The sequence below is a fragment of the Nyctereutes procyonoides genome, unplaced genomic scaffold (genome assembly GCF_905146905.1).
Source record: "Nyctereutes procyonoides isolate TBG_1078 unplaced genomic scaffold, NYPRO_anot_genome, whole genome shotgun sequence".
NCBI lineage: Eukaryota > Metazoa > Chordata > Mammalia > Carnivora > Canidae > Nyctereutes > Nyctereutes procyonoides.
In genome coordinates this window covers 5,163,070-5,179,012 of record NW_026575130.1, presented here as the reverse complement: position 1 = coordinate 5,179,012, position 15,943 = coordinate 5,163,070, and the positions used below count along the sequence as shown (strand labels likewise).

Sequence of the window (15,943 nt, the reverse complement as noted above, 5' to 3'; positions counted from 1 at the left end):
CACAGAGCTCAAAAACAGGGGAGATTTAAGGTGCTCAATTATATCAGTCTTCTAAGTATGAAGCCAAGTTGCCGATGTTGATTTGCAGCATTAGCTGCAAAGCCTGTCTTGTTCCTAACATCCTATCATCACCTTACACCCAGTTCTGGCAATTATATCCCTAGCCTAAGTCCCTGTTTTAGTGTCCTGCTTCATACCCTGAATCTTGTGACGCAGATGAGACTAGATGTGACTAGAGTTCAACCTCTGGGTCTTTGATTTCTTCTACACGGACCTCCTTAGAGCTCAGAGTCACTGTCTGTTCTGCAAGTTATCTGGAATTTGCTTGCTCTTGTACTTCTTGGCTCAAGCTGTCATCATGCATAATTTGAACTACTGTATTAGCCTAACTGGTTCCCTGCCTTGAGAGTAAGTATCTTAAACACACTCTCCACATTGTTACCCACAAAATCATTATATAACATAAACCTAATTATGTCCTTCCCTACTTAAAATTTTTCACAGGATTCTTGAAACTTCTAGGATAAAAGCCAAATCCTTCCAAAGCACACAAAATCCTTTCCCACCTAATTATCTACCATTCATCCCAGTATGCTTTATACTTTAGCTATATCAAACTTCTTGTTATTCCTTAAATAGAAACAAGTTTCACGCCTCTGAGATTTTTCATGTGCTGATCCTTCTGTCTGGCCTTCATCTCCTTACATGTTAGTGAACAAACTCTCATTTACCCATTAGGGAAACAAGCACTATCCCAATCACCAAAACTTTCCCCAGAGGCAGAATTTCATACTTCTTCTCTTGTGTTCCAGAGCACCTTCACATGTGCCTCCGTTAAGATGCTCCCACATTGCACAGTAAATAGTCATTGTCAGCATCTTGAGGGGCAGACCTCCTGCTTAATTTAAGCACCCCCTTTACTTACTCTGCCCATCTCTGTGATAGCCTGTTACTTTCTGGGGGACTGCAACTCCAAGTCACCATATACTCTTTATCTCTGTCAACCATGCTCTTACCCAGGATACAAAGATGCCTCTGAACCTCCAATTTACAGTACTTATTCTAAGCCCTAACTTCTTTCAGTTTGCAATTAATATGAACAAGCTTACTCATATGCCAAAATATGACAAACCAAATGCCAAGTTTGGAGATACTAAATTCATTTGGTGGGTAAAGAGAGACTTAATGTAAACAGTGGTATTAAGCTTAGGAGGAATCATGGACAAGGCCAACAGTAAGATACTACTGAGATAGGACAGGAAGCAGAAAATGAGGTCCTAAATTAAGCTGCCTATAGACAAGATGGGAGAAGGCTGTCACATCATCCAGGCTCATTTACTAGCTGGGACAGATTAGAGACAATGGTGAACCCTGGGGACTCTGTGCACACCTTAAATTTAGGCAAACAAAGAAAGTCTTTGCATATAAAATGAAATGAGTAATTATATTTTGGGTGCTTTTTCTATTTGCGGTTGTTCACAGGAAAAGCAATCAGAAACAAAGAGCATTTAAAAAACGATCTAACCTCAATACACTGAAAGTCAGAAAAGAAGTAAGATCAAGGCTGGAGGAGAGGTTATATTTTGGGAGATTACATGAAGAAAAATGGGTCAGTACTGGGAAATGGCAAAAACAGAGGCAAACACACACACAAAACCAGTGAATAAAATAACCTAACAGGATAAATACTGAGACAATACACAAGCCTGGTTAGCAATGCTCTTATTTAAACTTAGAGTTAATTTTTTCCTTCATTGTAAAGAAACAGAAATTTCATCATACAGAAATTTCAAAATTATCAGAATTTTAGAGCAGAAACCAGCAGTTTGAAGAAATAGAAGATAATTAAGATGAACACACACATAAACACTATTATATTTTTAAAACTTTAATTTGTTAACCACAAAATATGTGGAAATATTATATTTCCTGAGTATCTACTATTTACACAGCAGTTTTTGGCATCAGGTAAGGTTCTATGTAAACAATCACTTTTCTCCCAAATAAAAAGTGATCTTCTAACATTGCAAACCTCCCTATTCTTTTTTTTTTAATTTTTTTATTTATGATAGTCATACAGAGAGAGAGGGGTAGAGCCACAGGCAGAGGGAGAAGCAGGCTCCATGCACCAGGAGCCTGACATGGGATTCGATCCTGGGTCTCCAGGATCGTGCCCTGGGCCAAAGGCAGGCGCCAAACCACTGCACCACCCAGGGATCCCCTATTAATTCTTAGTGTAAGATCTATTTTCTCACTCATTTTTTAAGGAAAAGTCTACATATTATTACTCTTGTATTAATATTTTCTCTTAAATTATTTCTAGATAATATATACCTTTTAATGTCAGTAAAATTAAGTGCCTATAAAGGTCTAATATCTTCAGTTTAGTCAGGTTGTTGTTAGAAGGAACATTTCTGTCTTATTTTGGCTGGGAAGTGGGTTATGATCAGTCAGAAGAGAATGAACAGCATGAAGTAGAGAGAGGCCCTACTCACCAAACCACGCCTGCTGGTCTCCTTGAACTTCTATGGCTAAGCCAAAGTCTGCCAGTTTCACAGCTGCTCCCTTGGATTTGCTAGCTAAAAGCAAATTCTCAGGCTTTATTTAGAAAGAAAAAATAGAGACTGAAGTGAGAACCTATTTTAAGAGACTACTCAAAACTAACAACATTTTGTAAGATGGGGGGGGGGGAGTCATGCACTGTCCTCTCTCCTGGAGACTGTCATTCCTAAATCCCAGGGAAAATATGGTTAGAAAAATGATTACAAATTATCATGTGTACAGGCTTCAGACAGATGCATAAAAGCATTGGAGAGATACTGGGCAGAAGAAAGAATAAACTTGGGGAGAGATCAAATGAACGGAAGCACCTGTCTTGACCTGCTCACATGCTTCCAAGGGCTGGTGAGGTCCAGACTTGGCCATGGACATTGACTTAGAAGCCTAATAGAGCACAGACATTTTCAGCAGAAGGAAACTTGGCAAAATGATAACAAGAGTTGGACCAATCTACAGACATTTGGCAAATGAAACTGTGCAAATTAAATCCTAGTTGACTTCAAGAGTTTGGACCCAAATGTAGTGATTTTGATTTCTCAATGTTTCCAAACAATTTCTGTACAAATTTTGGAGTCTTATTCTGAATTATGTAATAATTGCTGTCTTTAAGAATCTGTTTATTCTTAAAGGCAGTAAGACTGTACTACTATTTGCCAAATGTTATAGTTAGCTTTTTTCCTTATAAGCCAGTTTTTAAAAACATAATTTATATGCCTACAAAGTGTGATTCAAAGCATTCCTTATACATTTGTTCTCATATCTTGGAATACTATAAGAAAGATACATTTTTATTTTCTTGGTTATTTATCATTATTCAAGGACTGACAATTCAGTCTTGGAATAAGGCTGTGTTTATATCACTGTTTCCCAACCAGGCCATTGAGACACACTGGAACTTTGAAAATAGGCACCAGAGCCAACTTTTGGATTTCACTGATCCACCTCTGTGAATTTTAGCCTTAATTAAGGGAGAAGACCATCAGAAAGAGGAGGCTGATTAATACATACAGTGAAGTCTACCATCCCCAGGTATCTGGTATCTGGTATATAGCTGGATTGGTACATTCATATGTGGGAGAGTAGTTCAACAATCTTCTTCCATTGGGTAAACCCCAGCAAATTTAGAGGTGAGCCTCAGACTGAAAAAAGTTGGGAAATAATGGAATCTACAAGTGTCAAAACAATTGTCTGGAAATTTAAATATTCAGGTCATTCAAATTGGTTCTGCTTATGTGTTGGCAAACTAATTCAATATTTTTTGGCATGAAATAGCTACTTTTTTCTTACTGAATTAAGCAATTCTGTTGGTTGTTTTGACCTTGCATAAACACAGCCTAAACCAATATTTAATTTATTAATTAAGCCAGCCATGCAAATTAGCAAAGACTCATAACCAGAACTTGAAAAAATTAGGTTAAGTCTATAAGAAATAAGAGTATAGGCAAGTAAGTTTTAATCAAGTACCATACTTCTTCAGGCTATTGCTGTTCACTGCCATCAGATTCATCACTATTATGACAATTGGTAACTGTAAGGAAAACTTTGTAATTTCTTAGGGCTGATAGGGTTTTTAAATTATCTCAACACTAAGTACATGATAATTTGGACCCTGGGATGAAGATGTCTCAAGAATATGAAAGATCTCCATGCTGAAATAACTTTTAGTAAAAACTTAACATTCAAAATTACTTGGAACTCTAGTTATCTATTAATGTAATACAGTACCTGACCATATTGTTACTAATACTTGACATTTTATTCTCACAACTAAAATTTGTAGCCTACTACATTCATGCATTTTCTAATTTAATCACAAAGTGATTTGAAGCTATTAATTTATGAAATAAATGACTTGGAAAAAAACCACTCGAACTGTAAGCAATAGTTTAATTCTTTGTAACCTTCACATTCAAAAGCACTGAGATATCTGAGATCTCTGCTAACACACATCTGTCCTATTTTGTCAACCACAGATTCATTCAAGGAAAGAGTTCCAATCCCTTTAGAAGTCAATCATTTTAGGTCTTTTAAATCAAGTGGTACTGAAGTTTGTTGAGCAAATGCCAGTGCCAACAGTGAATAAACTTTTAAAATATTTAATGTGTTTTTATTCTTATCACTAGATCAAATAAGTTTCTGCACAGTGCTGTGTGCATTATGCCCTTACACACCAAGTATCTGCCAATTCAGAAGAAATGTAACACCTTAGAGTTTTATCATGCATGGCCTCTGAATGACTGGGACAAATATTCATACCTAGAGATGACCTAGAAGACCTCTCTATGGGGCCTTGTGAGTCATCCAGGGAAATAATCCCTCTGGATCAATGTTTTACCTTATACCCATGAAGACTGTTCAGCTGCAGTTATGTACAGGAAAAGGCAGGATTCTTTCAAGGTTATTGTGTAGATTTAAAAATTAACAGCACTAAAATGGCTTCATGTTTGTACATATTTTTAAGCAAACCTAAAATATAGAATTATGGAATGTAAACTGAAAAATTAAGATGTTTACTGACTTTATTAAATGATTATTTGCTTCATAAAATGTTTCATCACAAGATTGTTTCTAATGGCCAGCTGCAAGGAAACATTAGAAATAGCACACAAATTTGATTTATATATGACCCTTTGGAATATATTCAAAATTTGAATTATCCTATTGTATTTTACCACTTATATAGTATCCAACTTAAATTTGTGTTGCACTATGAAAGCTCATTGGCATGTAGGTTAGTTCAAATTTTGAACACCTATAGAAAAGAAGATAATTTGTGATTGTATTTAACAAAAGCTGAAATAGTAGAATCTTTCAGCTAATTAGTGGCTGCTTCCTTAAAAAGGATCACTGCTATTATCTGCTACTATTCAAGTATTTTGATTTTCTAAAGCAAATGAGAAAGGTAAAATCAGAAACAATGCTCTTCCAGTGTACAGCTGAACATGAGAGAAATTGGCAACACAATGCTCTAGGAAAAAGATGGAGAGATAGGTTTATGTCCTGGGACTGACTGTTATTAACTGTTACTGACTATGGGTAACTCATAGACTCTTGGAGCTAATTAGTTCCTTCATCTCTCAAATAAACATGTATTTCATCACAGTATACATAAAAGTATAAAATATCACTGGATTTTATCATAAGAGCTCTGTACTCTGTATGGAACAATATACACATTAATGATTATTACACTCCAGTGCAGCTGGCCATGTCTATGTGCACGACGACACAGAATATTCACAATGAATGTTCATAACTTGAGGGATGTCTATATTCTTAAATTTAACTCAGTCTATTATGCTAATCTTTATGTATTGAGATTATCTCTAAATTCCTCTAATGAATCACTTTTTAGGTTGGCTTTTAAATAGATTCTACTGACATTCTCACACACAGGTTCCTTCCCCACCCAATTGCTTTCTAATGATGCAGGATTTTCCATGACATCTGGTCTTAGTGTCAACAACCATTTATAGCATATCAGCTGTAATGAGCAGCAACTGTTGGCAAGTTTTGTTCTGTACTTCCATATGGATGCAATGGCAACATCTTTCATTGTGATTTGAGATTTTCTTGAATCTGTTCAAATATCTCAAAGTACCTAGGTAACTTGCTGGGTCACTTTTAGGGACTGGGACTGACTTGGGAGATAAAATAACTCAAACCCCTCAATCTCCAAATGAAGTAGGGAGATCCAGAAAAGATGGAGGATTTTGAAGCCAGATTTCTTGATTCCTTCTTTTAAAGATGTGATACGAGGAAACTCATCCAATGGCATAAAAATGGGTCATTTTCAAAGATAGTTCACTCAGTAGATGGTTGCAAAAGAATATGAAATACTTAAAAGTATTTATTACCCATATCCAAATCAAACAAGAGGGGAAACTTATGAAACACGAGCCATAGTTTCAATCTTCTCAAAAGTCTCACAAACACATGAGAATTCTTAGTGTGATCTTTATTAAGTAACTGATTTGGCAAAGGTGATGATCATCTTCAGCATTTATCATATCACAGATTTATCCATGTACATATGTGATCATCTAGCCAACAAAACTCAAACATTACAAATTTTTATGTGTAGTGAAATCATGTGTTTTACTTTATAGTTTTTTCTTCTTGAATATCATAAAATAGCTATTCATTTTATTCCTATTAATTAATTCTTAAGTTTCTTTGGATATTACTTTTTAAGAGTTGAAATTATCTTTTTAGATTTCTTTTATTGGAGAGTATTAATTTTTTCAACATAAAGTTAAGCATTCTGTGCTTTGGTGTGTTTTTAGTCACTTTTCCTTTGCCAAAGAACGTGTGAACGAAGCTCCTAGAAATAATCTAAGTCAAAGTTTGCATGGATTGAAAAGCTTGAATATCAAGCTCCTCGTGCACATGGTAGAAGCTCTTCTGTATACACAGTACAAGTGACTTTTGCTTTTATTTTTATATGCTATGAATACTTGAATTTATACACTTAGCACAGGGAGTTCTCAGCTGATGCACTGTACTGTAAGTCTGGTTGGAATAATGACTTCTACCACTATGCATATATGGGTAAGTTCTTAAGAATCATCTGTTCTCCATTACTATTTTTTTTTATTGACTTCTACACTATTAGAACATAGTATCAGGTAGACTGAAATCAGCAGAGTGGAGTACAACCACAGTGGGACTGACAATTACCTACTGTTTCTCTAAGGACTGACACACAGCAGTCAGGTTCAATCAACAAACAATAATGACCAATGAATTATGGAATTTATCACTTACATAGTTTGTGTCTAGAACACCTAGACATACATTATACATAGTTCTTTAAACTTTTATCTAAGTATACTTGTGAGAGAAGTGGAATAATCACAATTTTATGATTATTCAAAGTGTGGATTCACAATTTGATTTATGTACTACTAAAGAGGATTTACTGAATGCATGCCGTATGCCCCTAGAAAATTAATTTTTCTTTTCTGATCTTAAATTTTATTCCTCTAAAATGGTCTTTAAACTCCTCCATCTCCAAAATTATCATCTCCATCAAAATCTATTCTCCTCCCCTCTTGCTGTCCTCTCCCTTCCATTCCTCTCTCCCTCCCTCTCTCTCATAACCATCCATTGATCTAATGACTTCTTAAATAAAATTGTTTTTCAGGAGTTAGAATTAAAAAAAAAAAGCAGCATTCTCTGCTGAGGCAATTTACAGGTGTTGGTATGTGACTAAAGGATTATTGTATGTATGAAGCTTCCTATTCATCTAGATGCTGTTCATAAAGTAGTTTGGTAACCATTTCTGATGAACCTTGAAGAAATCTTACTATATTGTGTGAAATATATTATATGATAAAGCAGAACTGTCTTCTTTGACTAACTTCTGTTACTGGATTTACACAAATTGTATTCTTCAGGCTGTTAAATGAAAGAACACATCTGATTTGATATCCTCTATTTCCCATGACCTCAAGAGTTGTCACTTTTTAAGGCAATCTCTCTTTCACCTAATATATTTTTGGATGAAGTATTCATCTAACATCTTTCCTTATTTCTGGGAGGAACTGCGTTGATACATATTTTAAAATGATCTTTAATTCAGTGGCCTGTGGATTTTGTCCACACAAGGTTTATGCTTCTTTTGCTCTGTAATTTATGTTGCAGCTCTGACAGTGCCTCAGTAGGTGCTCAAGTTATGTTTGAAGAATGTTTGTTCCTTTCTTTTTATACCTGAATTTTCAATGATTAGTTCACAAACACTCACCACTGAGTTACAGTAATTTACTCTTTATAAACAATCTATTTTTAGGCAGTCCAGACTGATTATCTTGATGTGGCCTAAATCAAATGTGGCAAATGAATTTCGTTCTTTTCTATGTCTCATTTTCCAAAGGCTGTGACCAATGCCACTTTACTGATTTCCTAAATAAGAAATTTTTACTTTGGACACCAATCTATAACAGATATGTTGCCTCTCAACTCCATGTTATATCTTAAGTATAACTTAAACTTAATCTCTTTCCTAATGATACAGATTTTGTACAGCTCTGGAAGATCCATAAGCAGGATCATTTTAATCAGTTGACTCACTAAACTTAGAACTGTTTCCCAATTCTTAATGTTGCTGGCAAAATTACTTTCTCATTGTTTGACCTAATTTTTGGCCTCTATAAAGTTTTCAATTTATCCAATTAACGAATTGAGAAGTGGTTAGCAATTAAGTATGCAGACTCTGGAACCAAAATGCTTGGACACAAATCATAACTTACTAGCTGAGCAACCATGAATAAGTTCTTTCATCCATGGTTGCTAAATCTTTCCTCATGCAACAGGGGGGAGAGATCAAAGTGCCTTCCTCATAAAGCTGTTGTTAAGATTCATATGATAACACAGTACAGGGTACATGGTAACTGTCTGATAAACGGCAGCTATAATCATTTTTATTACTAACGTCCTGCCTTGATCCAAATCCTCCCAAAGACAAGAGTCATATTCCTGAACTACAGTACTATAATTATGTCACCACTGCTAGATACTCCTTAATACTGCTTGGATCTGACACTGGATGCACCTTAGACGAAAGGTTTGTGTATCCACTACATACTGTCTGGTTGTGACTGATGTGCTTCCTTAATGCTAATATCCCACCACATGGAGCCTTCTCCTATTGTTTGTTTCTGGGACATCCTCCAATTGTCTGCTATGCCTCAGCCTTGTCTCTAGGTTCTTATAATTTTCCATCTGGTGGATTCTACTGCCTAATAAGCTCCCAAGAGTGGCAGTTACTCAAATAATGATCTTAAAGCTATCACTGTCTCAAAGAGTGATACTTATCCTCTTTATTCAATATTAATTAACATGCACAAAAATCTATGTTATTTAATAACGCCTTTTATTTTTTTAAGATTTTATTTATTTATTCATGAGAGACACAGAGAGAGAGAGGCAGAGACACAGGCAGAAGGAGAAGCAGGCTCCATACAGGGAGCCCGACGTGGGACTCGATCCCTGGACTCCAGGATCATGCCCTGAGCCGAAGGCAGGCACTCAACCGCTGAGCCACCCAGGTGTCCCAGTAAAGCCTTTTATATTATAAATGTGCTTCTGATTGAACTTTCTGCATTCCTAAATTGAAAGTATATGCCACAGGTATTTACTAGGTATAACTCCTATATTAGAGACTGTGAAGTAATACAGTATTATAGGTAGGTATTGTAGAGTTATACAGCTATTGTTCTAGCAGAGGCTTACAAATTGTACAACATTCATATGCTTGTAGGTGCATTTAATAATGATAAAGAACATAATGTTTTCTGTGTTTTTCTCACTGATATGCATAAATTAAACTGTGCATCAAACATTTGTATTATATATAAATTAATGTATGAATCAAGATATGAAACTAAATATATGACCTAAGAATAATAGGGGCAAAATTTTTTTTTAATAGGGGCAAATTTTTGTTTAAAGCTTGGTAATAAGAAATTTTGCCAATCTTTTTCATTTTAATACACTGGTGAATATGCTACTACAAGTAGTATACTTATCAAATAAAGTACATGTGTGGGTATAAAGAAACATACCACAAAGCCAGGGATTTAGCACCCTCCGGGTGTGTGTAAATTGTCTCTAACATACTCTCTTAGTATGTTATGAAATGGCCTACTGAAACATACACCAAAAACTAGACTCAAGTCTATTCCAGTCAGCAATTAGAGAGAAACCAAGAGAATTATAAAAATCTTAACAAGCTCTACCCAAAGTTCATCCCCATCCTCTCCTAAAATCAGAATAAGGATAGAGAACAAAAATACTTTTATCCCTTGAAAGAAATCTAATGGGTGAGGCAGCAGGTTATTTCTTTTGGTAGTAAGCCTCCCTAAAAGTCACCTGCCTGAGTTTTTAATTAGTCAATTTAGCTCATATGTCAGAAAATAGGTTTTCTTCTCAGCCCATATCCTAGGCCCACTGCCATCTCTGATTAAAGTTCTAGCCTTTGAGGAATTTAGCTGAGTTTGAACTCATCATGACCTCACAATATATATTTTGAAGATCATGTAAGAGAATTCATATTTTTCATCCCTGGCTTTTAGAGTATGCTTTTATAGTATGGAGCAAAATATTTCAATGGTAAATTTATTAAATAGAGTATGTAATAAAATAGCATAAATAAATACATATGCCCATATATTTTTACTTTCTTTTTTTTTAAGATTGTATTTATTCATTCATGAGAGACACACAGAGAGGCAGAGACACAGGCAGAGGGAGAGGCAAGCTCCTCAAAGGGAGCCCAATGCAAGACTCGATCCCAGCACTCCAGGATCATGCCCTGAGCCAAAGGCAGACGCTCAACCACTGAACCACCAGGTGCCACCATGTATTTTCACTTAAAAAGGGAAGTAGTACTGTGAGTTCTGAGAATTAACAAAAAGGGTCTCTCTCTTTCTCTCTCTCTCTCTCTCTCTCTCTGTGGCTGGTAAGGAATTCTTGAGATGCCTGCCAAAGATATGAACTTTGAAAGGAACCTATTGTTTTTCCTTAATCATGATGGGTACACTTGGTAAAGTGTTAGCAGATGTAAAGAGTCCTGTCTCGGCTCTCCAAAAAAAAAAAAAAAAAAAAAAAAGGAAAAAAAGAAGGAAGGATGGAAGGAAAGAAAAGAAAATGCCATTAACCGTAACTTTGGTTATGGTTCACATTTAAAGATCTAAGACTCAAACTGAAATCAGAGGAATATTCCAGAAACCTAAGACAATGCTTTGCTTATAAATCACATCTTCAAATAACTTGTTGTGGATCCTTAGATATATTCTACTAGAGCATACTAAATGATGGAAACTACAGATTTATCACTAGAGAAGTCCGCACATGAGAAACCACCCCAGGTCCTCCCACTGAACATATACAGCTGAAGACATTCTAAATTATTTTGCTGCCTTCGTACTAATGCTTGTATATGGATGAGGCTTGAAACAAAGAATGACAACTACATAGTGCTCACATTTGCTATTCTGCCCACTCAGTGGTTTCATTTAAGTTTCTAGGCCTTCACTAGATCTCTGAAATTCCATAAGTGAAACTAGAGTCTTGGGAGAAGGGGCCAGAAAATGAATGAAAGAATAGTCTCCTTCTGAACTATTTAATTTCTAAATGATCTAAACACTTCTCATCCGGAGTGATATCAGAAACTGAGTGGAGTCTTAAAAGAATTAGTCAATATATGTTACATAAATATTATTTTATGATAAAATTTTACTTTTTTCCTCTCTGTTTTAAAAGGCACTAGTATCTTGATACATAGCAATGTAAAGAACAGGAAGCCCCAACATCCTCAGAATTCCTAGGACTTCTGTTAAGGGAAAGAGACTTCAGACAGAGGTTCTTTAATGCTAAAAACCTATTTAATAACTATTCTCTTTATAATATTCACAACTATTTACATAATATTAGGTATACACAATATGACTCCAAAATAGTATGTTTGATCAATGTCCACAGAACAGGTTTAGAATGAAAAAGATCATCAGTCTTATGCAGTGTCACATTAAATGCTATAGTCTTATGAGGAAGGAAACAGAAGTAGCCTCTTTATTGTTAATGGTAGGACATTATTCCTCTGGATGAAATGGGATTTATGTAAGTTTCAAGCGTGGATGAGGAAAAAGATGAAATAAGAGAGACTGTGGTGAAGGAAAGTGTTTTAGTAATATGTTGGAATGAGTCCACACAACTTTCTGGCTCATATTTTTTTCCTTTATAGGCATAATTGCAGCTGAACAGTCATTAGGAATTGTGTGGTGGTTTATCTTCTCCAAGGGCATTACTCACCTTCAGGTCCCGATGGACTACGCCCATCTGATGGCAGTGTAGCACAGCCTCCAGGATCTGCTGAATGCAATGACTGCATGCAAACACCAGGGGGCGTGTGTTAGTTCCAAGCTTACACTCACTGTCTGTATAGCCTCAGAGAGACTGGGTTAAAGTGCAAAACCAGCAGACAACTGGGGTTGTATTTTACCACCTTCAGTAATGTAAACATATTGCTCAAGCAGAGTGACTACTACCTCAGAGCAATCAGGATCTTGCCAGATGTGAGCAAAAATGTAGATCCACTTGATCTTAGGAAAAAAAATCATCTTAAAAATATTTTAATTCAGTAGTTCCTTTCCTAGTTATAAATTCTTATGGGAAAAGAACTGGAATGCAAATAAAATTTTTATAGCTGTTGTGGTCCACCTTCACCCCACATAGAAAAAACTGTTTTCCCAATCCCTCCCATTTTCTAGTATCATTCCAAAGCTGTCACATTAGCAGTCAAGACATCATTAAGGTTAAATTAGGATACATAATGAATTTTTGATAAATCATTAACTTCTTGTGCTTTAATTTAGCTGGCAATTATTATCTCTTGCCTGAGGGTTCATCAGACTCAAATGGAGCAATGTGTAACCAGTTGTTTTGCTACAGCAACCCATGGTCTCAGAACAGAAGTGGTGTTTAAATCTACAGGCGGACATACATCACAGGCCAAGTTCGTCTCCAGGCAAATGCTGGACATTTCAGCAAAGCCTGCCCCCAAACCGCCTCTGGTAGTTTATTGCTTGGAAACTTAATAGGTTGTGTTTTCAATATTGACCCTCTCTTTTTGCTATGATGTATATTTAGCCTGTAGATGAGCAAACTGAAAGAGGCATCATGCATTATCATTTCATCATGTAGTCATTTTAGGGAAAAATTAGGAAAGGCAAGGGAACCATTTTAAATACCCACCCTCTGCCCTTTCCCCAGAAATAAAACCAAAAAAAAAAAAAAAACAAAACAAAACTCCTTTGATTCAGATTTATGGACTCCATATACTGACCTTCAGGTCCCTGTGAACTATGCCATTTAGGTGACAATGATTTACACTTTCTAGAATCTGCTGTATACAATGACTGTAAAGATACAAGGGCAGAATGGAAGGGAGAACATTTTAAAGGTACATAATCACATTGAATACAAAATAAAATGAAAGTTAAAACGAAACAAACAAACAAACAAACAAAAATTATATTTTTTCACAACATTTTTTTAGCTTTACACTGGAATTTAATAATGCTGAATAAAGCTAATTCAGGTTCTAACGAAAATGACATCCAACATACAGTTTGTGACATATTCAGACAAAACAATTTGAGCTGTGCTTTTTTTCCATTGCAAGTATACAAATTAAACCACTTGTATACAGAAGCCAAAATTTCCATATTCAAGAAGAAAAATTTATAAATATTCCCATAATGTTCTGGGAAAATTCTTCAGCCAATATAAAATTTATGGTTATTTCTCATACACATCTAAACTGTTTAAAATCTGAGGTCACAATTAAACATAGGTGTTGAAACAAGAGGGTAAACACAGATGAAGTGGCAGGTGAAACAAGGGTTAAAAAAATGGAGGGACACATTTATCATTTTGACTTAGAAATGGTGCTTCTTGTATAATATAGTAAGAGGAAAACTAATGCAAGTCTCCAATACAGAGGGAGAATTTCAAGTAAACCCATCACGTAAAATAAACCCCTTTTCAGGATAGGCATACTCTAGAGAAGGGCTAGGAACTTACAAAAAAACAAATTTTAAAATCCCCTGAACACTAGTAATGTTGATACGTTTCTATACACCTCACTAAAGAAAAATTTTTTATTATTATGTCAAAAAACACAATTCATACTATTCTTAAAAGGCTCACTGATGTCAAACAGACTGCTAATTAAATTAGAAGGGATAAATCATTGATTGGCACCTATAAGTTCCCATGAGTTGTCATCTGACATAATATAGACCACACTGACATATTTTGTTCAAATTTACTGTGTGATTCAAATGCAGGTTATGTGCTGAGCTACATTTATTAACAAACATTTTAATAACGCTATTTTCAGCCATTTAATTACAAAATAATATTACTCAGTAAATTCCTGAATTATAAAAAGTAATCACCATCTGATTTACTACAATGTGAATGTAAAAAATGATCAAGGTTATGATTTCCCAGGTCTAACTCTATAAAGAGTCCCACTAAAAGAGCCAAACATTAGTTGCTTTTTGACCAAATAGCTTACTTGGATGTTGGTAATTATTTTTTAAATCCTACGACTTTTCTTCACTTTGTACTACTTTTTAGAAATATTTCACTTTCTCTCTCAAACCACAGATATAAGTCATTAGGCTTAATGAATAATGCATAGTAAAGCATACAATAATTCACATTAAATGAACATCATTTTTTTACTAGTGAGAATGGATTCAATTCTTTAGTTCTTGAGGACTAGTAAGAAGCCTTTTTCTTTAAGTTCATCCTTGGGGAAAAAAATGTTCCTTCTCCTTGATTTTGTATGGGACCTACCCTAAAAAAGAACTTGTACCGAATTCCAAAACAATAATAAATGTGCATATAAAATGATCCAACCTATAGGGTCTTTTCTGTTATCTGTACGGCTCTTCAATATTGAAAACAGTTTCTATTTTAATTTCAAACAATACTTTTCAAACATAATGACTTAACATAACTTTAAAAAGCAAAATAAATGTAATTCCCTAACTAGTGAACTACCTGATTAAAATTATTACCCTGTCTAGGCAAATGGGCAAATAGCTTCTCGCAAGGCCGCTCTAAAGTCCCTTTTCAGGGCCCTAACATAAGAATTGGGGGATGATTCACTCATAAGAGTATAAATGACACGGAAGTTTCTATTTGACTTTGGCAGTAAAAATTCCATTAAAAAATTAGAGTGTAGTCATGTACAGATAAGATTCACAGACTGTCATAAACTGGCATTAAACCAAGAAGATTAATTAGAGATTTGCAAGCGAGCCTGTGTATGCATGTGCTACTTTGAAGGGATGGGGAGGGAACCTGCTATCAGCTGACTATCTGCTGAGTGCAGGCTACAGTGGGATTAGCAAGCTTCAGGAAGCTCTGAGAGCATTAGATAATGGGGGCAGACAATAAGTAACTGAATTTTCATAAGATCTCATTTACATTGTTAATAATGAGTCAATTACCCAAGGCTAGATCTTTCAAAACAAGTGCCAACTACTGAATATGTATAAAGAAATGCCAAGGAAAACTAACATGATACATCTAAATAGTATCTAGGCAAGTAAACTAATGGCACTTCATTCCAAAAAGGTTGCCTTTGTGCAGACTAGGAAGTTTCGAATGAGAAAAAATGTATAGCCACTGTTAACTTCTCTAAAGATGATATCAATTAACAAGACTGAGAAATCCTTTTGAACGCTCTGATACATCCGAATCAATATTTTTTACATGAAGGTTCCAAAAGCTATCCTGGAATTTCCAGAGTTAAACAGCTAATAATGCTTTAAGGATACCACTGGGGCTTTTGTAGTCTGTTTCT

General features: G+C 35.3%; 1 protein-coding gene across 16 annotated transcripts in view; it reads right to left on the bottom strand.

The window, feature by feature from the left end:
* CAMK2D (calcium/calmodulin dependent protein kinase II delta) overlaps positions 1-15,943 on the bottom strand; it is a 303,905-nt gene that overhangs the window by 73,486 nt on the left and 214,476 nt on the right. For 15 of the 16 annotated variants that reach the window (XM_055342435.1, XM_055342429.1, XM_055342426.1 and 12 more), the window contains exons 6-7: positions 13,406-13,478; positions 2,496-2,598 (exon numbers count right to left, since the gene is read on the bottom strand). In XM_055342435.1, coding sequence (XP_055198410.1) covers positions 2,496-2,598; positions 13,406-13,478 — 176 coding nt within the window. Of the gene's footprint in view, positions 1-2,495; positions 2,599-12,372; positions 12,446-13,405; positions 13,479-15,943 lie in introns of all 16 variants that reach the window. The other variant, XM_055342438.1, reaches the window with a different exon arrangement.